At 43.2% G+C, this 27,477-nt stretch overlaps 1 protein-coding gene across 2 annotated transcripts in view; it reads left to right on the forward strand.

The window, feature by feature from the left end:
- Nucleotides 1-27,477, forward strand: part of DCP1A (decapping mRNA 1A) — a 66,037-nt gene that overhangs the window by 17,702 nt on the left and 20,858 nt on the right. Inside the window, exons 4-6 of one of the 2 annotated variants that reach the window (XM_006265374.4) lie at nt 5,393-5,459; nt 17,622-17,760; nt 25,031-25,153. In XM_006265374.4, the coding sequence (XP_006265436.1) occupies nt 5,393-5,459; nt 17,622-17,760; nt 25,031-25,153 (329 nt within the window). The remainder of the gene's footprint in view (nt 1-5,392; nt 5,460-17,621; nt 17,761-25,030; nt 25,154-27,477) is intronic. The other variant, XM_019495452.2, reaches the window with a different exon arrangement.

Here is a 27,477-nt window from a genome sequence, read left to right on the forward strand (position 1 = left end):
AAAGGTGTTTTTGCTAAATTATATTATGGGCAGTGTGCCTCTAAGGAGGAAATAAATCTAAGGCCTCATGCAGACATTTAGTTTCTCCTGGGAGAGTTACTCTGCTCCCAAAAGGAACCATACATGTACAGGTGCTCAGGCTTTTTCTCCTAGAGTAAAAATGGCTACTCCAGGAGGAAACTAATCTGGGAACAACCAGGATTAAATCTCTCCCAGAAAAGTTTGTCCTGGGAAAGTGAATGTTTAGACATTCAGAAGAGAACATAATCCAGCATTCTCCTGCACCTAGGGAGGCAGTGTGTTGCTTGCTGGACTCTGCTACTCCAGCAGGGAGCAAAATATTCCCCCTACAAAGTCCCCACATTGTACTGCAGGGAAACACAGGCTGACCATGGATAGTCTGGGTCAGCCAGTCAGGGCTGCTGTATGCAATGCTGCCATCTGTTGCCAGGCAGACTAAGGGAGCCTGCAGTGCCTCCTGAAATGTGTACACAGGGTACCCCCTCCCTCCCCACCCTCCAGGTGCACAGTGTCAGCACTGCAAGCTCCTCACTCTTCAGGGCCGTCACATTCACATGACTATACACGTGCCTCTCAGTAAGTTTCTTTACCATGACAACAAACCTGCGAGAATTCTCCAAGATGATTTGAATATGTATAAATGAAGTAAGACTTTTCTAAGATGAAATAGCTCAGAAAATTGTCTTTTTTCAACTTCAATATCTCAGAAATATTTTTTTATCATTAACGTGCATTCGGGAAATAAAGGCATTTTATTGACTTCATTGCTTCTTGGCAATAACACATTTCATAAATATGGCTCTATTGATTTCTGCAACCAAAAAATGTTGCTGCTGCTCATCTGAGCTGCAGAACCTTTTTGTAGGCTGACTGGCTTCTTTTAAAAGAATGTATTTTTTGTTTCCTTCTTCAAAATTATTATTTTTTTTTAACAGAAATTTTGTTCACCCAAAAAAGATATTTAGAAAATTGTACTTTAGAGTGTATATCTGTGTATGTGTTTTAATATACGAGTAAGTCAGGTCAAATGAAATGAAAGATGACAGTAACTCTTAAAATAGTCAAAAGATTAATAAGTTACAGCAGGAGAGTAAGGTTTTGTTAATCCTCTTTTAATTGAGGCATTAAATTATTTTGGACTGTAGTGTACTTTTAAGTATGTGGACTCGGCTATGTACTTACCAAAACTTACCTAGTGAATAGGGACCTACCTAATTTGCGGGGACTGCCCCCTGAGTTCTTGGGCAGAACGTGGTCCTGGGTAGGCATTTCCCAGGTGGAGCACAGTGGGCCCCCCTACACCTTGGGTGAGAGGCCCCAGTGGCCCTGCTACTCGCTGCTGACTTTCTGTGGGGATTATCCATCATGTAGCCCCACCCCTTGCTGATTGGTGGAGAGGGGTGGAGCCACATTACAGGCAGCCCTTGCAGCCAGTCAGCGGCAACGGGCAGGGGAAGCAGCCATCTTTCTAGTAGCCCTTCGAGTGGACATTAGCACAGGAGCAGGAAAAATAGGGCACAGAGGGCAGCTTGGGCTGGGATGGCACTAGGCATACCTGCTAAAAGAGTGGAAGTAGCTTTGGCTTCCAAGCTAGAGCCCCAGCACCAAGGCGGCCACTCCCTGTGCACCTGCCCCAGTGATTGGAGAGAGCATTGGAGCCCAACACTGGTTGTAGGGGATGCCCTGTGTCAGGTGCCTTGGGACAAGAGCCCAACAGCAGCCGACTGCATTTGCAGAGCTGCTGTTCCCAGTTGTCCCTATTGCACAGCATCTCCAGCATGGCCCTCATTGTGCAGCTCCTGCCCAATGTGCACCATGCAGCCCCGCCCGGCTCATGCTCTCCGTCTCTGTGGCCTAGGGCCTTTGCTGTTCCCCACCTTGGCAGTGCCTCTGCTGCCTCCTGTGCCCCAACCCTCTGCCTAGTTCTTGCTTCCACTCAACCTTTTGTTGCCATCCCCAGCTCCTTCCAGCCATGCCTGGGGCTGCAAATGGTGCCTGTTTAGTTCTCTCTCCCAGTGTCATTCAGATTGAGCTCCCAACACCCAGTCCCATCAGCCACGAAGCTGCCACTTACTGTTTGGGTTCTGCAGGCTGCCACCACTTAGCCAGGGATCCTAGCTCTGGCCCCACCCACCCATCCTGCTTCTGAATGCCACTCCCTGCACATTCATTGCCCATTCATATTGCAGCTGAGTGTGGAATAGAGCCACAAGGCGCTGCCTGCATACCCCTATAGCGGGCACCCGTTCTGTGGGCCCGGGGCAGAGTCACATTCCACTCCCTACACATCCCTGCTCGTGGGAGCCAGCGCCCATCACGGTTGCGTAGGCAGCAGATCATGGCTGTGCTCTGTGCTTGGCCGAGATGGAGCTGCGGAGAGGTGAGGAATGACATCTGGGTACAGGATCGGTGGGGCCAAGGCTGGGATCCCTAGCGGATCCCTGGTGGCTGCAGCCTGCAGAACCCAAGCAGTATGTGGCAGCCAAGACCAACATAAGCAGGGTGTGCATCCAGGCCAAGAGGATCAGTTGCTTAGGGAGTTTTGGTGAGCTGTTATGGAGCCAGGGGTTGTGGGCATGCTGACCCAGCCCATGACAGCTCACCAAAACTCATTATATGGCCCACAGGCCCAAATAATTGCTCTTGCCTGCATTAGCAGCACCCAAACCAACTCCTGATATTTTTAAGACTCCTAATGGCAACTCCTAATGAAGACCACTACTTCTTTGGTTTCTGGTGCCAGTTGATATGCAGTTAATTGCAATTGTGTGTGGCTTGTGTTAATGTACAGCTATGTTACAAAGTAGATAGGTTGAAGGGTGCTATATTCTTAAATGATTTTTGTATTTAACGGAAGGGCAGATAACTTAGGGTCTACCGAACCTGAGGCAGCGGCCAGACAAATTCACGGGCAGCTTGCATGGCCAGCTGCCACATTTGCAGGCTGAGCACAATGGGTCCCACCCATGCCTTTGACTGAGAGGCCCTGGCAGTCCCAGCCCTCTCTCCAGATTGCCACATGGCCCGAAACCATGGCTTAATTACTTGGATTAATGGCTTCCTCGGGCTTAACCAAGGTAATTAAGCCGCAGTTTCAGGCCTTCCTCAAGCGGGGCTCACTGCAAGTAAATAAATAACCTTACTGGCAAGGAGAAACGTGCATGGAAAGCTCTGCAGTCTTAGAGCGCAGGAGGGAAGGTGGAAGGGGGAGGGCAGAGAGGAGTGGGGGCAGGACGGAGCTGTCTCTGGGGTGGTGGGGTTATGCAAATAATGGAATGAGGAGGGAGGGAGGCAGAGATTCCCAAAGGGGGGTGGGGGAATGGAATATGGGTGGGTTATGCAAATAATGCATTGAGAAGCGGGGAGAAGAGTGGAAGGTGGGGTTGAAAGCAGGGTTATGGAAGGAAGGCATGGTTATGCAAAATGAAGGGAATGGCATGGGGGTGGAGTGAGGGTGAAGGCAGAGAGGCTAGAATATAGCTTTCTGTATGAGACTTAGAATAAATTGAATAATTTGTTGCATTTGGTAGGGTGGTACATCTAATTATGGCTCAAGATCAACAATATTGACCAACCAAATAAAAATCTGCCAGCCTAGGTGTTCTTTGTTTTGTTTATTTGTTACCTGTTTGTATTCAATTTGTTGTCTTAGTCTGTTATGTAAGAATATAACAAATAGGACCAAGCCAGATGTCCATTCAGATATGTTCCATTTTAAAAATTACAGTATACAAAAAACTAAGCATATTCTGTAAAGAAATAGTTCATGACAAGAATACAGAAATATTTATAACAGTAAAAGACAAATGGGCGGATTAAGTGACTTTGTGCCGAGACTGTGGAAAATATCTTTTTCTTTTTGAAGAACCTTTCAATATTTGTGGTGCTGAACTTTACAATGGCTGTGGGATCTGATACTTTCTATTTCACCCAGAGTCATTTTCAGTGCATTGTAGTTGAATATGTTTCAGTTCTTGAATTTTGCATATGTTTTGAACCCTGTCATTTTCCAGCATCATTATTGTTTCATTCTGATCATCCCACTGAGGGTGGGTTGCAGCATTGTATTGCAAACTGCTTTAGTTTATTAAGCCTGTCTTTCAGCTCTGAGTCATAGAAGACTTGATTCTGTCCAGTTCAATAGGACTGAATTCATCCAGAGCATTGTATACTTCCTTGCTAAATCGGAACCTTCATGTCCTCTTTATCTGCATGCTTAATTTTTAGGAGTAGAGTCTAGTATGGACCTAGCATTAATTAGCCCTGTTAAATGCAAGATTGAATTTCCAATCATACCAATACTACTTGTACACAAGTGGGTTTTCAGTGGAGAGTTTTGTGCAGTTGAAAATGCCCCAAAAAACTAAGACTGAATTGCCATACTGGCACTAAAATCTCATTTAGACAATTTTGCATCTGATTTTTCAGCTAATACCATATTTTCTCGCAAGTAACCTATACCTTTCCCCCCAAAACCAGCTGGGGGAAATTGGGTTGTGCATTATAAGTGAGGAGTAGGGTTTCCCAGAGGTGTGGAAATTTGAGGGCGGTGGGAAGGGTGGAGTGGTGGCACCATTAATTGCTAATTAATGATGCCACTGCTCCATCCTCCTCCTTGCTGCCAAATTTCCAGACTCATGGGGAGCCTCTCTTCCCCAGCCATGCTGACTTTGTACTCTGGCTCTGGAGCCACATACTAGGTCAAATGCTCTAGGTCCAGGATTGCAACTTCCACGCGTAGAGACCTCCTGCCTCAAAGTACTTACCTGTACTCCAAGATGAGTTGGGTTTTTTTCTGCTTGGGGCCTTCCAAAAATAGGGTGTCTGTTACATTTTGTGGGGGAGGGAAAGAAAATAATGGTGTTGACCTCTAAGTAAAGTAAAATTCACAGTTTTTTTTTTTTTTTTTGTTTTTTTTTTCAAACATTAATCAGACTGGAACCAGATAGGGGAACAGATGTGCTTTCTTAATACCAAGTCTTTGAGTAGTTTAAGGGGTAGATGACCTTGATAGGTTGGTTATCACTGAGCCTCAACATGTGAGAGATTAATATTATCTACAGAATTAATTGTGTTGTGAATAAGTGCTTATTTCATTATGGCTTTTCTGTGTTTTAATGTTTACTGGTCAATAGAATTAACCTAACTGAACTGATGTTGCTGTAATTACATGATGCCTTTGCACACGCTAGTATTTCTAATGATCTAATAAATGGTTCTCATTCATGTGTAACATAGTTGAGTGGAGATTGATTGGAAAACAATTTATCTTGGTGTTAGTGGGCTACAGCATTCAGCTCTCTTGTTTCCAATTAATTTTTGGCATTTTTGTCTTATGTTTTCTTTTTTTTTCCTTTTATATTTTTTCAAGTGTCGATTTACAGTATCTGGTTTTATGACAAGAATGACTGTCACCGAATAGCAAAACTCATGGCTAAGTAAGTACCGTGGTTTTGATTTCCCCTCCCCCCTCCCTCAAATTGCCAAACATCTTACGTATATGTGATACTTACCATAAAATATTCTTTTTATATTTAATTTTTTAAATGAAGAAAACCTGATGATATCACTAACTTTATCACTGAAAAATCTTTCTTTCATGCTCAAAATTTATAGGCTGCAGCTACCAGTGTCAAAAATGCTTAGATTCATGAGAATACTTCAGCTAAAAAAGATACATGTCCTGCATTTGTTTACATCTATTGTATATTGCTTTGCCATAAGCAAAATATCAGAGTTATTTAGGTGGCAAAACATTTTCAGAAATGGGGAGGATTTCAAAAAACAAGAAACTGAGATGGTAAGGACCTTAAAGTGGTGATTACATTTAATTCCCAAACGAAAAGAATAGGGGTTTTATGCTGGTTGTTAGATTGTTAGCTGTTTTTTCTATATTACTTCCTGCCTAGAAGGAGACAGTTGATGGGTAGAATCACTATTTATTTGCAAAATGTGTGATAGGTAAAATTATGCATCAGTAAGTGGAAGAGAAAGGAGTTGGTGGTTACAACTTTAAAGTGGGTTTGGTTAACATTTCATTTTCTGACAAAGGGAGTGGAAGGGAGCTGATTAACCATTGAATTAGATGCTAGTCTTGTTCTGCAGCTTTTTGTCTTGCTTTTGAATTTACTGGTAGTATTTTGGAGAAAAGAGTTCTATGAAAACTTCTGAAAACTTGCAAATAGGTAAATAGAGTTCAGTCAGTCAAAATAAGAACAGAACAGTTTGAAGGAGGCAGTAAAAAGAATTGAATGAGACTAAGCAAAGCAGATAAATTCAAATATTCTTGAAAGCTAAATAGCAAAATAAAACCAAAACTTAGCTGGCTGAATAATGCATACTCATAAAAAGATTGGAATCGAGACTTTTTCTTCCATTTGTATTGGTTTCATCAAAAATTTTAAGTAAAGGGCTAAAAAGGCAAATAAATAGTAAAACTTAAGTTTTGTCTCTGAGAAAATAGATTAAGTGAGTTGGGAGTGAGGGGCACTGGCAGGGCCAGGGTGCTGGCTGTGGATCAAGAATATGGTGCAACAACATGAGCAGGGGTGGAGCACTGGTATATCAGGGCTGCTCAGTGCCACAAAGCAGCAGAGGAGACAGCTACAGCTGGACTTGTGTCCTGCTGAGTGAAGGGGATGGGGAGTTCTGATTTTCCACGATAAAACAAAATCAAGTGCCAAAATTTATAGATATTTAGAATGTATTTTATTATAATGATTGAGGCACTCACACACTTCCAAATTGCTTTAAAATTGTAAATATATCAATAGAGCATCATGTCCAGCTGATACAGTAAAAGCTGTGTTATCCAGCGCTTCATTAACCGGCATGCTCTATTAACCAGCATGCCGGTTGACGCAGCAAAAGCAAAACCGGAAGTCCCACTTTTGATTTCACTGAGTCCCACTTTGGGCCATGGCCTGGAGCAAAACAGCCTGTGCGGGGCCCCCCCTCCCTGATCCCCAGCACAATGACGCCAGGGAGTGAAAGCCTGGCGCATCGGATGCAGTGGGAGGGACGGCATCCCGACCAGGCAAAGACGCCTCTCAGGTAACCAGCATATTTGGTTATCCGGCATCCCCCATTCCCCATGGGTGCCGGATAACAGCTTTTGCTGTAACTACGTATGGTGGTATTTCATGTGAAGTGTAGAAAAATGCGGATTTGGGGGTTTTTAGTGATAATTTGGGGTTTTTAAACAGGAAACCAGGACTCCTGCTGAAGACCAAAAAGAAACTTCATCCCTGTGTTAAAAAAATAAACAGAAGAGGATAGGAGGACTTTGCTGCCCCGTTTGAAAATAGAGAGCATGAGGGCTCAGTCTTGACACTCCATCTAGTGTCTGGTTGTTTAGTGTGAGGTCATATTATATCTAATTTAATATTAATGGTGAACACACCTTCAAAAAATTCTCTCTCCAAATGTATATAAATAAACTGCAAACAAATTGACTGAAACATGCAAATAAAGCATTTTAGGCAAGTTCCTGAGCCATCCATAGGACATAGACAGTTACTTGAGTGTTCTAAAAGACGTATAAGTCTTTCTCCTCTAGAAGAGTTGTAAAAATAAATAAATTAAATCTCACTTTAGTTATACTTGGGGTTGACCTGTAATCAGGCTCCTGAACATGTTTACTTGTGTAACTGCAATATTTTTGTGCATGCAATAAAATATTAAGTCAAAAGTTTGTTTGATACAATTTTTATTTCAGTATTTTTATTTTAGCCCTTTGCATCCTTTCCTCAGTTATTTGATTTTTTTTTTTTAATTTTATTTTAGCTTATTTTTTGTGGAATTTTGTAAGGGCAATAGAAGTTAGAAATCTTTATCTACCATTACCAACTCTTCAGAGGAAAAGTTGCTTTTTCTCTAAAATTAAATCTGAAAATATGGGATTGACTTGTAATCAGAACAGTATAACAGATCTTGCTGAACTTATTCTTATAGTTTTAATGCACAATAAATTTACATGATGTACTCTAATTGAAGTTGTGCAATATATTATTATAAAAGCTATATTGGATAATTTACCTCTGACTATATATTTTTTTTAAATATCTTTTCTGATTAGTTTTTTGAGTTACAGAGAAATTGAACACTTCTAGTTTTGGATAGTCTTAAAACAGGCAAAATGTGGCCCAGGAGCAGCATCCAGTATGTGGAGGGACTTTGTCCAGACCATGGCAGATGCCTCTTGTCCCGCCACCTCTGAGCACACACAGCAGGTCTATGGCAACTCCGCAGCTGGACTCCATATCCCAGCAGTGGCAACTCCTTCTGGCTGCCACCGGCCCTGTCCCTATGGAGATTGGCTAGAACCTGCATAGGCAGGTCCTGAGCCCTGAGTTGAATGCACAGACCTGGCCCCAACCCACCCTGCACATGGGTCCCTATAGTGCCCACTCTGGACCTGCTTCCTCAGCTGAGATGAGCAGTGGCAGTGGCTGGACAGAAGTTGCTGCTGGGCACAGGGGAAAAAAGCAGCACCTGGTGGCAGGTGCAGCCACTGCCCCCTCACTGCTGCCAGGCCCTCCTTGCTGCTGCCACCAGACCTGTCTCTGGGCTGCCCCAAGCTCCCATGCCTGGGGGTGTGGAGGAGCTGCAAGGCTCTAGGTAGCAGTGAGAAGGGCCCAGCAAGGGGAAGAAGGCAGGCAACCACAGCTGCTGCCAAGTCCTGCTCTTCTCCCACACCCAGAAGAAGTATCTGCTTGGCTGCCACCGCCACTCAGCATGGTCAAGGTGGGTAGGTCCAGAGTAGGTGCTGCAGAAACGCCGACATGCCGCGCAGAGTGGGCCAGGGCCATGGCTGGGGCTGTGCATTCAGCCTGGGGCTGGGTAGAAGCTTCTGCTGGGTGCCAGGAAAAAGCAGGACCTGATGGCAGCCGCAACCACCTCCCCCTCGCTACTGCTGCAGCCTTCTTGCTGTGGCTGCCCAGAGTCCACACTAGGTCTGCCCTGTGGCTCCTTCCTGCTAGGTACAGGAATCCAGGGCTGCCTGGAGGTGGCAGTGGTGGCAGCAGTGGGGAAGGGAGCCCTGGCATGGGCTCTGGGTAGCCGCAGTGAGAAGACCACAGAAATGGTAAGGAAGAGGTACCTGTGGCTACCGGCAGGTCCTGCTTTTTCCCGGATCCAAGCAGCAGCTCCTGCTAGGCCGCCACCATCAGCTTCATGCTTGGGCTGCCGCCGTTGCTTTAGTGTTCTGAAAAGACTTATGGGGGGGAATTTTGTAAGGGCAATAGAAGATAGGCAGCAACTTCAGCCCCTCCTCGGGGTAAAAGGTCTGCCCAGAGGCAGTGCTGGTGATGGCCCTGCTGAAGCTGCAACCTGCCCACACCACCTCCATGTCTGTCCACAGCTCATCCTACATAGGGAGGTTTGGTGGGTTGTTGCATGGGGTTGGGGGAGGGGAGGTTTGGAGAAGGATGCTGACTCAGCCTGCAGCAGCTCCCCAAAAGTCCCTATGTGGCTCACAAGTTCAAATAATTGCCTATCCCTGCCTTAAAAGGTGGGATTTATACTAAAAATGTTTGACTCTTTAAACATACATGTACATTTATAGGGATATGGAAATACATTTCTGAACACACAACCTTTTAGAGTGTGTGTTAGATATGCCAAATGCATTCCATTTCCTGTTTATATTTGGTAGGTTTTTGAAATGCTTTAAATACTCTAAATCTAAATTGTGAGAAAATGAAAGGCCTCCTGGCCCTCTTCCATGCTGTGGAATGGGTAACCTAGGGTAATTAATAAATTGAATTTTGTCTGAATACTTGGTTTGAACCATTATATTTGCTTCTCTAATGACTGTCAGTTTTTCTGTAGAATTGAAGCATGCTTCCCCCCCCCCCCCACACTCTTAAGTGGGCTGATTCTTTCAGTAGTTATTCCATGAAGGAGGTAGAAACTCCAAGGGCCAGTGTCCAGTCATACTAAAATAAGATACGATAGATAGATATCGTAATGTTCCTGCTGGAACTCTTATTTGTATATTGTTAAGCTGGTTTTCTGTTACCATATTTAATTTACACTACTGTACCTTTTATGTTTAGTTCTTCAAGAAAAAAATGACTGTTGATTATGTTTTTGTGGTTTATTTATGCTTTGCAAAGCTTGCTCTTTATTGAGGCAAAAAATGAAGGTTTGCATCCTTCCTCCTGCTGTTCAGCTTGAAAGTGTTGTGCCAGGCTAAATTAACACGTCAGCAACACACAGATTTACGTTTTGGTAGCTTAGCTCTTCAAAAGAAAAAAATTCTCATTATAAAGATAATTTAGATCTGTGTTGTTGTCTCAAACAATTGCAGCTAGTCCAAAATCACACAATATGCTTTCTCTTACATTTGATGACGTGGCATTTTTATGAGATTTTTGCTTTGTGTACTTCCACTGATATAGTTACAAGCTGTTGTGCTTTTTAGACAGGGTTTTTAGAATATACAGTTCTCTCACTCTTTAAGGTCATGGATGCTTTGGGTATTGCTAGAAAAAAAAGTCTCTGCTGCCAATTGAGCATTCACAAAATTGATTATTTTTAGTCATCATCTTCATTTAAAATATGACTCTGGTTCACAAATCACAAGTGACCAAACAAAATTTTGGGGACGTAAAGGTAGTCAGTCTCCAAATAAGGCCAAGTATCGCAAATAACTTCCACAAAGCAGAACTTTTCAGAAAGGAACCAGGTTCTTTTCCTGGGGAATACAGTGTTCAAAAGAGCACACACCAACTGCTGAAACTTCCTTAGCCTGATGAAGGGTTTTTGAACCCAAAAGCTTGCTTAATAAATATTATCCGACTGTTTGGGTTGGTCTAATAAAAGATATCAAATTCACCCAAGGAACCTTGTGTTCAAAAGAGGTTTTTTTTGTTTTTTTGTTCCTCTTCCTCTTTCCCCCCCCAAATCTCAAGACAGAAGGAAATGATTCTGAAATTTCCCCCACAGCAAAACTCAAAACTGTTTTGAATCAATTTAATTTTTTTTCCAATTTCACTATTTTAAAATATATACACCCTGAAGTAAAGGGAATTCAAACAAAATTAAAAAACATATTGTTCCATTTCTTTATCAGTGTGAAAATGTCAAAATAGGGCATTATTGAAATCCTATTTGTCAACTTTTGTTTTGTTTTGTGTTTTCCTAAACGCAAATTTGATGAAATAGGCATGCTTCTGCAAAATATTTTGCCTCAAGAAAAGTTGTCATTTTTATAGAAAAACTTTGTTGAAAAATGCCCAACAAAATTTTTAGTTGTGAATTATGAAGGGGCTTTGAATGATCTGCATCTTCATTTTGTCCTCAAGATAGCATATCTGCATAGGACTTTTGGATGCAAAACATACTATTTACCAGAAGTTTCTTTACTATAGTATTTTGTGAAGGACTTGGTGATTTCCTATTCTAGATTTTCCCTTGTCTAATTCTTTATTTTCCTTGCTACTGAGATTTAACTTATGAAACCTACCTGTTCTGATAGCCAGATAAGTCAGCACTGTATCTCCTTGCAGAGTAGTAGAACCAAACATTCTGTCACCCAGGCATTACCATAGAAACTGTTTTACACTATTAATTGCATCCTCCAAACTAGCAAATACTGCGACCGTAAGGAAATGTCTTGTGGAGAGAACATGGAAATGCAGATTGACCTCCATATTCCAAGTTAAACCTTTAAATGATTGCTTGCTAATGGGGAAGGGGGGGAAATTGTATTAAATAATAATGAACTACAACAAACCCAGTGACTTCAGGGACAACTTGTGTGTAGCTGTACAGTGAAGTACAGTCAGTTGTCTTGGGTAACCAGCTAAGAAAGAGCTGGTTTTCCCTACTTTTCTTGAACTGTACAAGCCAACTGAGCTAAGTACACACAGTCAAAAAGCCAAGGATGAATTGATTCAGTCTTTGGAGGTTAGTCTAAGTTGCAGAGATTAAATTGAAACAGAAGTAAATAGACATTTACCTTTGATTCAGGAAATGCAGCCACCTGCCTGTAGCGTGTTGAAATATGGTTCTCTTTCTGTGTTTTGGCATCTTCCTGCTGCCCCAGAATTACAGCAGCAAGACTCTGCAGGGTTGCTCATCACTTCTTCCTGTTTCCAGGTGCCTCTGGGATTTGTAGTCCACAGTTGCAGCCAGCAATAAGTTTGAGCGGGGGGGGTGGGGTGCTTAACCCCCCTCCCTGGCCCCAGACTCCAGCCGGGGTTTGCCAAGGGGGGTGAGGGGGCAGTCCCCATCCTGTCCCATCCCCACCCCTGTCTGGGCTTGCCCCCCTGTCACCCCTTGTCAGCCAGCTCCTACTGCTCCAGCTAGGGAGAGGAGGGATGGGGCCAGCTCTGCTCTTTGGAGCAGACAGCACAGCACAGCCCAGCCTAGGGCTGCAAAATGCTGGGGGACTATGATTTAACCTGAACCAGGAAGGGGTCTGGGACAGAACTTTCATAAAGTGGTTTGACCCAAATCAGTTAAACCTGGTTGAATGTAGTTTCAGACTTACCTTAAGCCACTTTCAGCCATTTTGAAACTGGCTTATGTGCACTGAGCTTGTGTTCTGTTACAGGTTTAAACCAGTTTCTGATGACTTGAACCAGTTTATGTGCAACTTCTGTCCCTAGCCCTGAAGTCTAATATTACTAAGCACACAGCTGAAATCCAGTGCAACAAATGAGTAACTGGCAGGCGGGTGGGGGGCAGGAATTACAGGACTTCTTAATGTTCTTCCATTAAAATAAAATAAAAAAAGAAGGTATAAATAAATAGCATAATTATTGGCTAATGTATAATTCAGAGTTTATCCAGAACCCTTTATGACCTGAGGAAACTGAAGGGTTGAATGATTGACATTTTCTGTGATTGTTATGATGGCACTTCTTGGCTTTTCTATCAGTCATTAGTTGCACAGCATGAAATTTGTGAAGTGACATCCAGCTCCAAAACTCTACCCTGTTAACAATGCTTGGCTTTTCTTTTAAGATCTGATTAATGCAGGCTTAAAAGAAGGTTGGTGTATACATTTACTTCAGGAGGATGAGCTGTAAAAGCATTTGCATAGAAATATGTCATCTATGTGTAGATTTAGAGTAGAAGTGGATGGCACCTTTTCTGCCCTTCCATCACTGAAATACAAATTGTGCACCCTCCTTTACTGTCACCTGCACTGGCACAGTTCCTGAAATGTCATGACATACATGTAGGTCCGATGAATCTTAGGCTCTGTCTGCATCGGATTCACCAAGCTCAGGGGCAGTGCCCTTATGCACACCATGGTGCTCCGGGTGGACTGCCTCTTCTAACTAGAACAAGTATAGCCACTTCCATGTGGGCAGGCTAATTAGCATTATCGGTCAGTAGTACTAATTAGCCAGATCCAAGCAATATGCAGAGTTGGCACTGGCTACATTGCTTCTGATTCAGGAGGCAGCCCCCCTCGGGTTATGTAGCATGCTTGACTGTGTCACTGCTGTGAATGCTATGTTTACTGCCTAGACCACTGGGGGCCAGCCTTTTTGGCTAATCTGTGGGAGCCACAAATTAGCCCCGCACCCTCCCAAAATGCTTCTCCAATCCCTTTCCCTTATCTGATCTACTGCCCTCATTTTTGCTCCCTGCCTAACTTGATGCTCTGCTTTCTGCTCCCTGGCCTATCTGCCACTGTGCTACTTTTCCCCTCCCCAGTCTGTTTCATGCCAGACACAGAGGCTGCCCATGACACTTCTGGCACCCATTTCAACATAAGACATCGAGTGGGTAAGGTAACTAGTAGGGTGAAAGTGCTAGACTTTAGGAAAGCTGATCTCAATGCACTCAGGTGATTAGTCAAGGAAGCACTGCAGAGTAGGAGTTTTGAAGGGATGGGAGCCCAAGAAGGGTGGCTGTGCTTAAAGGAAACGATCCTTCGGGCACAAAGCAAGACGATCCCCGAGCGAGGCAAAAAAGGGAAAGGGGCCAGGAGGCTTCCATGGCTGACCAGAGAAATCCAGGGCAGCCTAAGGGCCAAAAGGGGAGCACATAAAAAGTGGAAACAGGGTGAGATCACTAAAGATGAATATACCTCCTCTGCTCGTGCTTGTAGGGAGGCAGTTAGGCGAGCCAAAGCTACCATGGAGCTGAGGATGGCAACCCAAGTAAAAGACAACAAGAAATTGTTTTTTAGATATATTGGGAGTAAAAGGAAGGCCCAGGGAGGAATAGGACCACTGCTAAATGGGCAGAAACAATTGGTGACAGATAGGGGGGACAAGGCTGAACTCCTCAACGAGTTCTTTGCCTCAGGGTTCCTAAGTGAGGGGCACGACAAGTCTCTCACTGGGGTTGTAGAGAGGCAGCAGCAAGGCGCCAGACTTCCATGCGTAGACCCTGAGGTGGTGCAGAGTCATTTGGAAGAACTGGATGCCTTTAAATCGGCAGGCCCGGATGGGCTCCATCTGAGGGTGCTGAAGGCACTGGCCAGCATCATTGCAGAGCCACTGGCAGGAATATTTGAACGCTCGTGGCGCACGGGCCAAGTCCCGGAGGACTGGAAAAGGGCTAACGTGGTCCCCATTTTCAAGAAGGGGAGGAAGGAGGACCCGGGCAACTATAGGCCAGTCAGTCTCACCTCCATCCTTGGTAAAGTCTTTGAAAAAATTATCAAGGCTCACATTTGTGAGAGCCCGGCAAGGCAAATTATGCTGAGGGGAAACCAGCACGGGTTTGTGGTGGGCAGATTGTGCCTGACCAACCTAGTCTCTTTCTATGACCAGGTTACGAAACGCCTGGACACAGGAGGAGGGGTGGATGTCGTATACTTAGACTTCAGGAAGGCCTTCGATACGGTATCCAACCCCATACTGGTGAACAAGTTAAGAGGCTGTGATGTGGATGACTGCACAGTCCGGTGGGTGGTGAATTGGCTAGAGGGTCGCACCCAAAGAGTCGTGGTAGATGGGTCGGTCTCAACCTGGAAGGGTGTGGGCAGTGGGGTCCCGCAGGGCTCGGTCCTTGGACCGATACTCTTTAATGTCTTCATCAGCGACTTGGTCGAGGGAGTCAAATGTACTCTGTCCAAGTTTGCAGATGACACAAAGCTATGGGGAGAAGTGGACATGCCGGAGGGCAGGGAACAGCTGCAGGCAGACCTGGATAGGTTGGACAAGTGGGCAGAAAACAACAGGATGCAGTTCAACAAGGAGAAATGCAAAGTGCTGCACCTCAGGAGGAAAAATGTCCAGCACACCTACAGCCTAGGGAATGACCTGCTGGGTGGCACAGAGGTGGAAAGGGATCTTGGAGTCCTAGTGGACTCCAAGATGAACATGAGCCGGCAGTGTGACGAAGCCATCAGAAAAGCTAATGGCACTTTATCGTGCATCAGCAGATGCATGACGAATAGGTCCAAGGAGGTGATACTTCCCCTCTATCAGGTGCTGGTCAGACCGCAGTTGGAGTACTGCGTGCAATTCTGGGCGCCACACTTCAAAAAGGATGCGGATAACCTGGAGAGGGTCCAGAGAACGGCAACTCGTATGGTCAAGGGCCTGCAGACGAGGCCCTACGAGGAGAGACTAGAGAAACTGGACCTTTTCAGCCTCTGCAAGAGAAGGTTGAGAGGCGACCTTGTGGCTGCCTATAAGTTCATCACAGGGGCACAGAAGGGAATTGGTGAGTATTTATTCACCAAGGCGCCCCCGGGGGTTACAAGAAACAATGGCCACAAGCTAGCAGAGAGCAGATTTAGACTGGACATTAGGAAGAACTTCTTCACAGTTCGAGTGGCCAGGGTCTGAAACGGGCTCCCAGGGGAGGTGGTGCTCTCCCCTACCCTGGGGGTCTTCAGGAGGAAGTTAGATGAGTATCTAGCTGGGGTCATCTAGACCCAGCACTCTTTCCTGCTTATGCAGGGGGTCAGACTCGATGATCTATTGAGGTCCCTTCTGACCCTAACATCTATGAATCTATACCACAGGTTGGCCGCCCCCAGTCTAGGTAATAGCCTCAGATACCGAAACTATATGCAAGGTAGAAAATATTTTAAACTGTATTGGACCTAAACTATGTATTTACTTTCTGTTTAATGCCAAATATCAGAATACTTATAGAAGAATCTTCATTTAGTAAGAAGTCAGGGAAGCCCAAACCATCAGTCACTTTCACTAGTAGATGCAGTAAAATGTTTTTTTTAGTGGCATTCTTTCACAGTCACAATACCAACTGCACAGCCTCTTCATAAATTATAAAAATAATTCCCTTAAAATGCTGGTTTGTGAATTGCTGCTGTTTTCTTCAAAGGCATTGGCTGATCAGTGAAACATCAGTTTTCCCTGGTAACAGGAGGAAAAAGCATTTTTTTTTTTTTTTAATTATTTCCAGTTTCTGAGTACTAAGCAAAAATTCTGCTTCAGCCGGAACAGCTTATATAACCTTACTTGCTTGCACACATTCTTTAATCCCGTTAAAATGGCTGTTTAGGCCAAAAGAGTTCACCTTCCTCTCTCTCTCTCAAGTGAACTCTCAAGTTCTCTCTCTTCTGGTTAACAGACTCGTGTCGTGTTTTTTTTGTTTTGTTTAATGACCTGTGGCTCTGACTCTTAGTCTGTGGCAGCCCTGTGTCTGTTCTTATGTCTGACTAGTAACTCAACACAGTCTTCTGTGCTTAAGCAAAGACTGTCTGAGCTCTAGGGCATTTCCTGGGAATTAATGGCTGCATGGTAAAACTTGAGCGCTCAGGGCAAACCCCGTGGCCATTAACTGCAGGGAGCGTCATGCACTGAAGTAATTATAGCTGTTTAAAGATTGATAGGATTTTTTAGAATTATGTTAATAAAGCTGTTGTTATAAAATTACTAAGGTAACACTTCAGTGGAGTAGTGGCTACATATCCTGTCTCAATCTTGTATCAGCTGCATTAAAATTGACAAATACTAGCAGGGAGTGAGAATCAGTGGGACACCAGATGGGATTTAAAAAAAATGAATGGAAGAACACTAAGAGAGAAGCAGCAGTCCACTCTTTTCAGACTCTAGAGGAGAAACTGATGGCAGCCTGCTCTTGTCTCTGAGGCTAAAAGGTTTTGTTAGGAGGCCAACCAGTGGCAGCCAGGTCCCTTCCCAGTGCATGTGGCAGGCCTCATCCTGAAAGAAAACTAGACATGCTATTTTTTGCTGGGAATGTAGCTTGGCTTCTCTAAATATGGAAGGGCTATGCCTTAGCCAGTTAAGATGAAGGAACCATTTTACCCAGTTTACAGTATAATGTGTATGCTCCATTGCAAAATGTATTTTTAGATGTCTGGGTATTAATTTTATTGTACAAATGTCTAAACATGACAGTTATGTAGACTCATTGTTTAGTGGGGGCAAACTTTGTGGCTCACAGATCAGTGCAATCTGGGTTGGTGATAAATCATAAAATAGTCAAACTGTTAGATGTACTCTACAAATCTGGTAGGAAATCAGAACTCATGCATAGCTTTAGTTAACCATGTGTTTGGTTTTCTGCAAGCAGAACAAAATGTGTTTATAAGGTAGTGCATCCATTTTTTTGTTGCTTTATGACACATTAATTCCAAATAAAGTTTCTTTGAAACCCTACTTCCTTCTTCTTTTTCTTTCCATTTGTAGGGTGGTAGAACAAGAAGCTCAAAGATCCCAGCAAGTTGCACATGACAGAAGGAGCCCCAGCAGGACTAACGGTTGTAGTGAAAATAGACCCATTGATATCCTGGAAATGCTCAGCAAAGCCAAGGATGAATATGAACGAGTAAGTGTGTGTGCACATTAACAGTATCTGTATTAATAATGTAATGTTAGTTTGAGTACTGTTCTCCTTTTGATTTAAGGGCTTTAGGACCTCAGATTGCTCCTCCTCAAAGCAAATGGAGCTTAGTGAGGAAAGTAAAGCCCTTTTACAGGAAAACATTATAACATGCATCAGATCTCCTTAGTGAATCTTTACATTTTGAAGTTAATATATTTATTTCCCGGAGCAAATTAGTTCCTTTTCCTCACACTTGCATCTCTAAAGTGAGAATCCTAATTTAACAACACTTGTGTTTAAATTGTAAATTAGGAGTATACTGTGCATTTAAAGATAAAAATGTAATGTTGCAGCATTCTGGGTTTTGTTGCATTATTCCCTGAGTGGAGATGCTATTAAACATGATGCGGGATTAATGTCTTGTCTCATATTCTTTGATAATTTAGTTATGTTGTGGATAATCTAAGAGAAAAGAGCTTTGTAGACTTCTGTATTAAATATTGACACAAGCTTGCATTACAGAAGTATTTACATTTTAAGAGGTTCTATTTGGTAAATATTTCATTCTTTGCTGCAGTTGGTTTCTTTTTTTCCTTGTCTTCCATAATACCAAAGCTCACTGGAGGAGATTGATTGAGCCATGAATCATGGTCAGATGTGTAGTACAGTTACCTATTTAAGTGCTTCAGGTGATGTTGAATCACGAGGCTACGGGCTACCTCAGAACTACCTCAGAATTGTGATCTGCACATAGTGGTCTGCAGCCTGGAATGACTTCCTGACATTTAGAACAAATCTTTGTATAGAAAACTAAGACATTTTTCAAAACAATACAAGGAATCATGTGATGCTTGGTGCTATACTTATTAGATCAGCCTCTCCTTCTGTAATAGTTAGCTAATAATTTAACTTATTTTTACAGTTATTTTAATTTTCAGTTGATTAAACAAATGTTGACACATGTTTATCAACAATCTTATTAATAATTTTCTCAACATTAATATTAAATTGTAGTTAAATAGCTGGCTGACACTATTGGCACTTCTTTGTTTTTCCAGTTGTAACTTAATTGAGATGCATAATGAATTGCTTATTTCTAAGAGGCGGAGATTTCTTTTATTGAACGAAATATATGTAGTTGGGGTAGAGGTAGACAACTTTTCCAACACAAGGCATTCTTTATCAGGTCCTATTTATCAACAAAGAATGTCTTGTATTAGAAAGCTTATCTACCTCTATCCCAACTACTCAGTCCAATAAAAGATATTATGCTAAGAAATGCTTGCCTCTTGCATGGTTCAGAAACTCATGGCTACAACATCACTGTTACACTACCATTTCTCAGAAAAAAATTGTCCTCTAGTTGGAGAAAATGGGCCAAGTAGTAGCTGTATGATCAATATCTAAATGTAGTTGAGGCCTGGGGGGGGAAAAAGGAAGGCTTGTCCCTGTGGTTTATACTTCGAGTATTCAGGGTGCTTAGTTGATCAAAATCAAATCCTGTAATGTCTGTTTTGAAGGCTCAAACTCATTTGAGCATTTTTTGTGTGCATGGAGAATGAAGGAAGGGGGGAATGCAAGGTTGGGATATAAAATGGAGAGAGAGAAACCACTCCATGTTCTTTGCAGAAACCTTGTAGAATATTTTCTGTGTGTACTAAGCCATTTGTGCTCAACCTTTCTGTCCAGTGAGCTGGATGGGCAGTACCCAGTCCTTCTGTGGGCTGGATTTGGCCACTGGATCCAATCAGGTGCTCAGGGCTTGCAGAGCACAGCCCCATCTGGCCTTGTGGAGTGGGGCAGGGGGCAGCCTGGCCCTGATTCAGCTGTGTTGGAGAAAGGGCATAGCCTGGCTCCAGTCTGGCCTTGTTGGGTAGGGGGGGGCATGACCCAGCTACAGTCCAGCCCCATGGGAGAAGGGCGCATGCCCTGTACCAGCTTGGCCAGGTGGGAGGAAAGTGGGGTGTAGTCCAGCCCTACAGTGGCAAGGGAGCATGGCCTGACCCTGAACCAGCCACATGGGGAGGGACGGCGTGGCCTGGCCCCACAGGCGGAAAAGAGCAAGGCTCGATTCCAACCTGGCTGGGTGGAGAGAAAGGGGGTATGGCCTGCTCCTGAACTGCACCCCCAGGAAAAAAGGGCATGGCCCAGCCCTGGTCTGGTGTAGGGCTTGGGAAACTTTGGCAGCAGAGTGGGGGGCAGTATTAACTGCCACTTCTCCCCTGCCACCAAATTTCCCAACCCTTTTGGAGCCCTGAGGGCCATATTCTAGGGCTCCACTGGCCACATTTGGCTTATGGGCCAGAGTTTGAGCAGCCCTGCGTTTTGCTAACTCTAGTAATTCACCTTTCACCTCTGACTTCTCAGACCTGGGGTAAAAGTGCCATTGACCTTCATGTAGAAATAAGCTCTTTAGTGATGCTTTTAAAAAATTATACCCATATTCTGATCTCAAAGTAAGAAAAATTCCCTATTTTGTTCTATAATATATTTATATTTCCACTTTTCCTACTTAAGAAACCCCCTAGTTTGCCTCGGAGATAATTTTATTATAATTTACAGTTTTCTGATATAGTTAAACAGTTGCAAAATTAGGGAGGCTGGGAACTAAATTTCCAAGACAAAACAGCATAAAAAGAGTGGTAAGGGATTCTATCCTGAAAGGGATATTAAGACTCAGCTTAAGTCATTGTGTTTGATGAAAAGGCCTTGTTCAGGGCTCATTACTTGTTTTTAAAAAAACAAACAAACTGCATTAATAGTATTGGCACTTTTTTTTTTTATTTATTTAGCAGCTTCTGCAAAGAGGCCAGATTAGCCATTCTTCTACCTCTAAAGGTGGTCAGCTTGGTAACAAAATGGTGACATTTTTCAAAAGAAGCTTACACTGGCCATCCTGTATATTCTGATTATTAATACTTGACTTGTTTCTGGGGCTATGAATCTGGCACCTTCTGTCAGCTCATTTCAAATAACTATTCTGAAAGATTTTTTTTAAAGTTTAATTGTATTACCCAATATGCTGGTAGGTCAGAGAATCAAATTTATACACACAGCCACAGTACCAAAGCAAAGAGCAGAGGACAGCTGAAGAGGAGAATTACGTTCTCTTCACCATCTTCAAATATTGTTCTGCACCAGCCACTGTGGCTCTTGCTTCCATACTCTGGAACAGTAGGGAAGCTAGTAGGTCAAGGTAGTTGTATATTTATTAAGCCCATTCCCCAAAATCCATTGCATCATTTATGATCCACTCTCTATGAAATCTGAGTTTTTGTGATACACATGTGTGCAAATAACCAACTTCTAATTTTATGAGTATTGACATTATTGAAAGGGCATATATGCCCAATAATAATGCCAGTAAGCAGTTCAGAAAAATGCACTTCAGCAAATAATAGCTCTGAGAAAATGCACAAGAGCTCACTGTTTAAACCTTGGGGATGACTGTCTTATTTAAGGGGATGGGGCAGTTGTTTTAGGGTTATTTCTGCCCCCCTCCTTGCAGCATCAAACAACATTGCTTTCAACAGATGGTTCTTAGAAGTGATTTGGAAAATTTATTCTAATCTACTACCTATTCCAACTGCAGTTCCCTCTTCATTGTTAGTACTGTCTCATAAACAGGATCTCTGAAAACCTCCTGGGAGTAATTGAAATTCCTCAGTGTCCTGAAGGGGACCTCTGCAGGCAGGTAGGCCGCTGGGCAACAGCAGTGGTGTAAAAGTTCCAAAATAGCCAGTAAAATTCTGCAGCTGTTGTCAGGCAGTCCAGACAGGGGCTGAGCCTGAAATGGAGCAGCTATTGTAGATACAGCTTATTTGCCTCTTCTTTGAAAGGTATTATAAAGGAATTCAAATCCCAGTCTTTCTTGTTCTGTTGTCTTGTGTGATGTAAGTGTCAAGCTATCTAGCAAATCCAGAGCTAAAGGCAATGCTGTGAACTTTTCCCTTTTGATTTGTGATTCTGTAAAATTTCCCCTAATTGAGAAACATCTATTCCAGAGGAAGAAATATCCAAGTGTGATCAAAAGAATAAGCAAACCAGCTTGATTAGCAAATCTCATCACAGATTGACTTTAATATTAAACATTTAATAATGGATTGTTTCTGTTTCCTGTATCCAAGTATTTTCCGTAATGAAGTTGTATTATTTCAATAAACATATTTGCTGTAAACATAGTTTTGTCAGATAAATTGCCTATTCTGTTCCTTTAAAGTTATTCTAGGGCACTGAAGTTAATAATTACGCATGAATTTGTATTTTAGTGTTTAAGAGCAGAAAGTACTTATCTTCCTGGTACATTCCAGATGGATCATACAGTAATCCTTGCGTGCAGCCCACATGAGACTGGCAGAGAGTCAGCATGAGAAGAGGGCAGAGAGGGAAAGGGGGAGAGAACTAGAGAGAGATTTATAAAGGCCTGAGTGGTTTAATCTAGGCTTCTAAATCAGTTTAATCCTCCAAGCACTCCCTACATCAAGTCCATATGTGAAAATGAATGCACTGAGAGGGGTTTTTTTATATATAATCAAGTGAGTGAGTGTTTTTTATGGTATTTCTGTTTAATGAAGACAGTGCAGCATATTTCAGCCTATACTTTGAAAGAAGAACTAATCAAGATGTAAGCCACAAAACTGTTGAGTATTTCAGGGCCAAATACTCAATGTTATTTCCTTAATATTAGAAGCGGATGTGAATGGATGGAAATTCCATTGAGTCTAAACAAGCAGGTTTTTTTTCTTGTCTCCTTATTTTAGCATTTATTATTGACTAAAACAAATAAAAAATCATCACATCTTGTGCATCTTACTGTGGGAAGAAATTAAAACCTCTAGCAGTGATGTAGAATGCAATTTACTTAATTGGTGCAGCTGTAAATCTGGTAACAACAACTATTCCTATTATTAGGGGTCTACTGAAGTCGAGGTGGCTGCTGTCTGATTTCACCGGCAGGCTGCAGGCCTGGGAGCCATTTTTGCAGGCAGAGCACAGCAGGCCTCCCCATGCCTCTGATTAGCCAAGGGGCCCCATTAGCCCTGCCCCTTGTCACTGATTGGCTGTGAGGGCTGTCTGTCATGTGGCCCTGCCCCTCACCGCTGGTTGGCAAAGGGCAGGGCTATATGATGGACAGCCCTTGCAGTGGAGAGGGGCAGGGGTGTCAACCGTGTTGCCATGTCAGAAGCCACACTCCTCTGCCACGGGCTGTGTGCCTGGGCCATAGTGGCCACAAGGACTGCTGGCTTCCCAGAGGGAGCCAGCATTTTATTTTCAGTGGGCAGTTTTGGGGTTTGTTTGGTTTTTGTTTTTAACCAGGGAGTCTGCCAGAAGTACAGATCCGCACTTTTTTTGTGGGGCCTGCCTGAAATTGTGGTTTCTGTGAAAATCACAAAATCATGATTTCAGTAGGCTCCTACCTATTATTGTGTTGATGTCATTTGATGCTGGTGTTTAGAGATATTTTAGCATAAGCTGAAGTTCTAACAGTAAGCTACCCTGTTGATTCCAGCTCTTCTTAATGGATGTCTCAAACAATACTAAAGTGAAAAGTCATTTGCATCATGAAGCTGACTCATTTTTCTTATGACATACAGTTAATATGCTTGCTTGATCTGTAAATACCATCAGTTCTTCTATTTCAGATGGTTTCCTGTTTGCTTTGGTCATCTAACTTTGCACTGTTACAGTTTTAACTTGTTACTCCATAAATGCATGCACATAATTGAACCGTGACAGTAGAGAAAACTGTGCATAGGTCATTTTTCAATAGTTGAAAGCTTAACTCTGCAGTATATAAGCAAAGTATTCTTATGGGTATCTAGTTAGAGTTCTTGCAATAACAGCGTGTAGCAAATTTTATCATTCGTAGCTATGGTGTTTATAAAGAACATACAGGTTTCCCTTGATTTTTATGTGGTACATGCGTTCCCGAAAAACAGCTCATAAATCGAATTCACATAAAGTGAACCCACTTAATAATGCAACAAATAGGGATAGGTTCCTATGGCAGGGAGAGAGGGAGGCTGGGACTAGGGAAGGGGTGGAGGGAGGGGTGCCACTCCCAGGCCTCCACAAGGAAGCAAAGCAGAGGGAACATAGTGGCACTCACCCCAGCCCTGACTGCAGCGGTCCTGGGAGCAGCCAGCACCACCTGCCTGAAGCTGCTGGGCTACACCATGCTCTGCCTGTCCCCACCACGCCTGGGCTCCACCCTGGGAGCAGCCCACACCAGCTGCAGAGGGAACCATCAGCGGGTGCGGGGGGAGCAGGGGGAGGCACCTCTTGCTACTCCCTGACCGCTGATAGGGCTGCAGGCTGGGGGGGCTGTGCCCCCAGATCTGCAAGCAGGACAACAGCAGGCTGCCACCAGGAAGAGCCCAATGTTGCCGCCAGTCCCAGCCTGCATTGGCAGCCTCCTGTTGTCCCGCATGCAGATCTGGGGGCACATGCCCCCCAGGAAAAGCCCCGCAGCCCTCCCCCAAGGCACAGAGCAGCAAGAGGTGCACACCTCTGCAGCTGGCGCTGGCTACTCCCAGAGCCGCTGCAGCACGGGCTGAGGTGAGTGCCACCCAGGGCTCTGCTTCTTCCCATTCATCCCAGCGCCAGCTGCAGTGGCCCTCGGAGCAGTCAACAGCAGCTGCCTACACCAGGGAATGGCACAGCCCAGGAGCCGGGGTGAGTGGGGACAGGCAGAGCACAGGTGCAGGAGGACAGGTGGAGCATGGTGCAGCCCAGTGGCTGCAGGCTGCTGGCACCAGCCGCTCCCAGGGCTGCTGCAGCAGGGGCCAGGGTGAGTGGGGCCCCAGCCCCACAGCCCTTCCCCTCCCCACGCAGACTTACCTGCTTTGGGGTGTGGTTCCTATGCCAATTTGCATAAGAGCAAATTTACCTCGCGTCTAACGAATTATGGGCCTAAAAATGCTCATCTCATAGCAGTGAATTTGCATATACAGAACCTGCATAAATTGAGGGAAACCTGTAATCCTGTAAACCTGCATCATTTTTATACATTGAATTTGTTTCTAAATGCAGATAATATGGAGCAAAATTTCTGTTATGTTTTTGATATTTAAACAGCAAGATACTTGTGAGCATGGCTAGTAGATTCCAGGTGGTGGATGTCTTAATATCATGTTATAACCTAAAACTTAGACAAATCAACATGCTGTTCATTGTTTACAAGACAGATGAAAAGCAAGTGCAGATGGAATTGTAGTAGTCACTATGGAAAAATTGGAAATGGATATATTCATGCACTATGTCCCTTTTTTAGAATCAAATCAATGACTTAACTATTATATCAAACTCTGGAATACAACAAAATGCAAATCCCACAAAGCTGGAAAACCTAGAGACTTCAGAACAAATGTCTTCAGCGTTACAAGTACAAGACCAGGTATGTTCAGTCCAAACCTGAGCTATGTGCTGATTCTTTTGTGCAACTCTAACTTACTAGTACTGTTTTGGGAATATGAATACAATAACCTATGTTTTTAATTCCAGTACTTTTGCAGCATTATCTACAAAAAGTATGTTTACTTTCTAGTTTAAAATTGTTTTTAAGTAGACATGTCCCTAACTTCAATGTGACTATCTGTGTCTCTGTTTGTTTCTCATCCCTCTAGTGCAGGGGTTTTCAGTGGCGAAGGTCAGGGGTTAGGAGTGGGACTTCTGGTCCCAAGATGGTGACCAGGGGGCAGGGCAACCATCAAGGGGCAAGGGCTACTCATGTCCCCCTCCAAAGCTCACCAAACCTCATTAAGCAGGCTTCTAGCCAAAGTAATTGCCTGCCCCTGCTCTAGTGATATACAGCATAGCCTGGATTTTTCTAATGTTCAACATTGTTGGCTTTTGTGTAAAATTTTCAAAAGCATTTAAGTGAAATAGGAGCATAAATCTACTTTTCATCAATGACTTGAGTCCTTAGGAACCTAAGAGTGAGTCTGTACTGCAGACTGCCATGCAGAGATAACCAAACTAGTTGTTGATGTGCCAGTGCAGATACCAGAAGCAGCAGGGAACTCTTCATACCCTAATTTACCTTGCTGAGTAGTAGTCTCATGTTTGCACGGTAGACGTATCCCAAGACTTATTAAAAGTTAGGTACTTGGAAGCTGAATCACGCAAGGGACTGCGGTCAAAGGTGTGACCACAGCTCTGTAGACATAAATGAGCTGTCTCAAGTACTGAGCAGGTTTGCCATAGCACAGATTCAGCAGGGATTAACTAGCTAAACATCTACCCAGTTCTGGGGTTTGTTTTGTTGGCTGTGCTGAAATTTGTGCTGCTATGCTTTTGGTACCCAGATTAGCTTGGGTAAGACTACATCTTTGCTGTTCACGCACATGTACCTTTAGATCAGTAATTTTCAACCAGGGTACTGTGAGATCCATTCAAGGGTGCCAGGGGTTGTGGCACAATTTTAGCATTATTAGGTGTGCATACATTACATGATTCACAAAATAAACCGAGAAATTTCAAATAGAAATCAATAGTATCAAAAACGTTCTGATTTGTTGTGTTCTTTGAGTTCCGCAACAATAGAGTTGCTCTGTTTTTTTTATATAATCAAAAACTGAGTGAAAGCTAAAAGCTGACATTTTCCAAATGATTTCTTGAGTCTAACAGCTGCTTTAGATGTTTCTGAAATAACCCCTTCTCTGTTAGGGAACATTTTCTCAGGTTTCTCTGTTTTTTTCACACTAGTGGTAGCAGTAATACAGACAAGGAGGTAGATCCTCAGCTAATACAAATAATCATAGCTCTGTGCCCCAAGGACTTTTAGGGTCCTCTTCTGAGCAGACCTAGAAGATGCAGTGATTAAAAGCCAGAAGCTCCCTGGATATCTGCCTGTACCAGTATTCTACTGTAGCTTCTACCTATAGAGGTTAAATTATGGTGGCGATAGGTAAAAACTTGTGCAAAAAAAGTCCTTAAATGCAGTCTCTGCCTTATTGACAGCTTCTGTCTTGTAACAGAAGTTTCCTGTGGTTCCAAGAGGTTTCCTTTCCAATTTGGCTAGCAGCATCTTTATAGGCCTGGGGAGAAGTAGTTACCCATTTCAGCCTGAGGTCAAGCAGAAGGCAGGGCAGGGTGGCACCTTTTAATGACAACTGGTTCAGAGAGGTATGAGCTTTCATAGATAATAATATACTTCATCGGATGCTATGTACAAATTGAGAAATGGATGTTGGCAGAAGCTAGGTAAATGGGAAAATATGGTTACTGGCATTTGTCCATCATAAAGTTGGTCAACTCCCTACTTTTGAAAAAGATTTGGTTAAACCAATTCTAATAACACAATTAGAATCCATCGACTGTCAGTAACTTGTGCCTACTAACAATGCCACCTGGTGGAAGGAAAGAAGTAATGTATAAAAACTGGAAAGGTTAACTTCAAAAAATGCCCTTTAGCCATAAAGTGGAGTGATTTTTCCTGATTAGAATTCCCCATCATGGTTATACCCTTTAATTCACAAGTGTATAATCTTGTATTTGAAAAAATAAAGTTCTAAATTAATTTTATTTAATTGTAATAATAACTTGAGTCGCCAAAGTTATGAGAGAGTACAGAAGCAAAAGTGCATATATGGAGTGCCCCAAAGCAGATTTCTGAGGAAGTGACAATTTTATAGAGTATTTTGTTACTTGAAAAGGCTTTTTAAATCTTATGTTGAGTGAAGTGTATTTTATTGTAGAGAGCTCTTGTCAAATAGTGCA

The sequence above is a fragment of the Alligator mississippiensis genome, chromosome 12 (assembly GCF_030867095.1).
Source record: "Alligator mississippiensis isolate rAllMis1 chromosome 12, rAllMis1, whole genome shotgun sequence".
NCBI lineage: Eukaryota > Metazoa > Chordata > Crocodylia > Alligatoridae > Alligator > Alligator mississippiensis.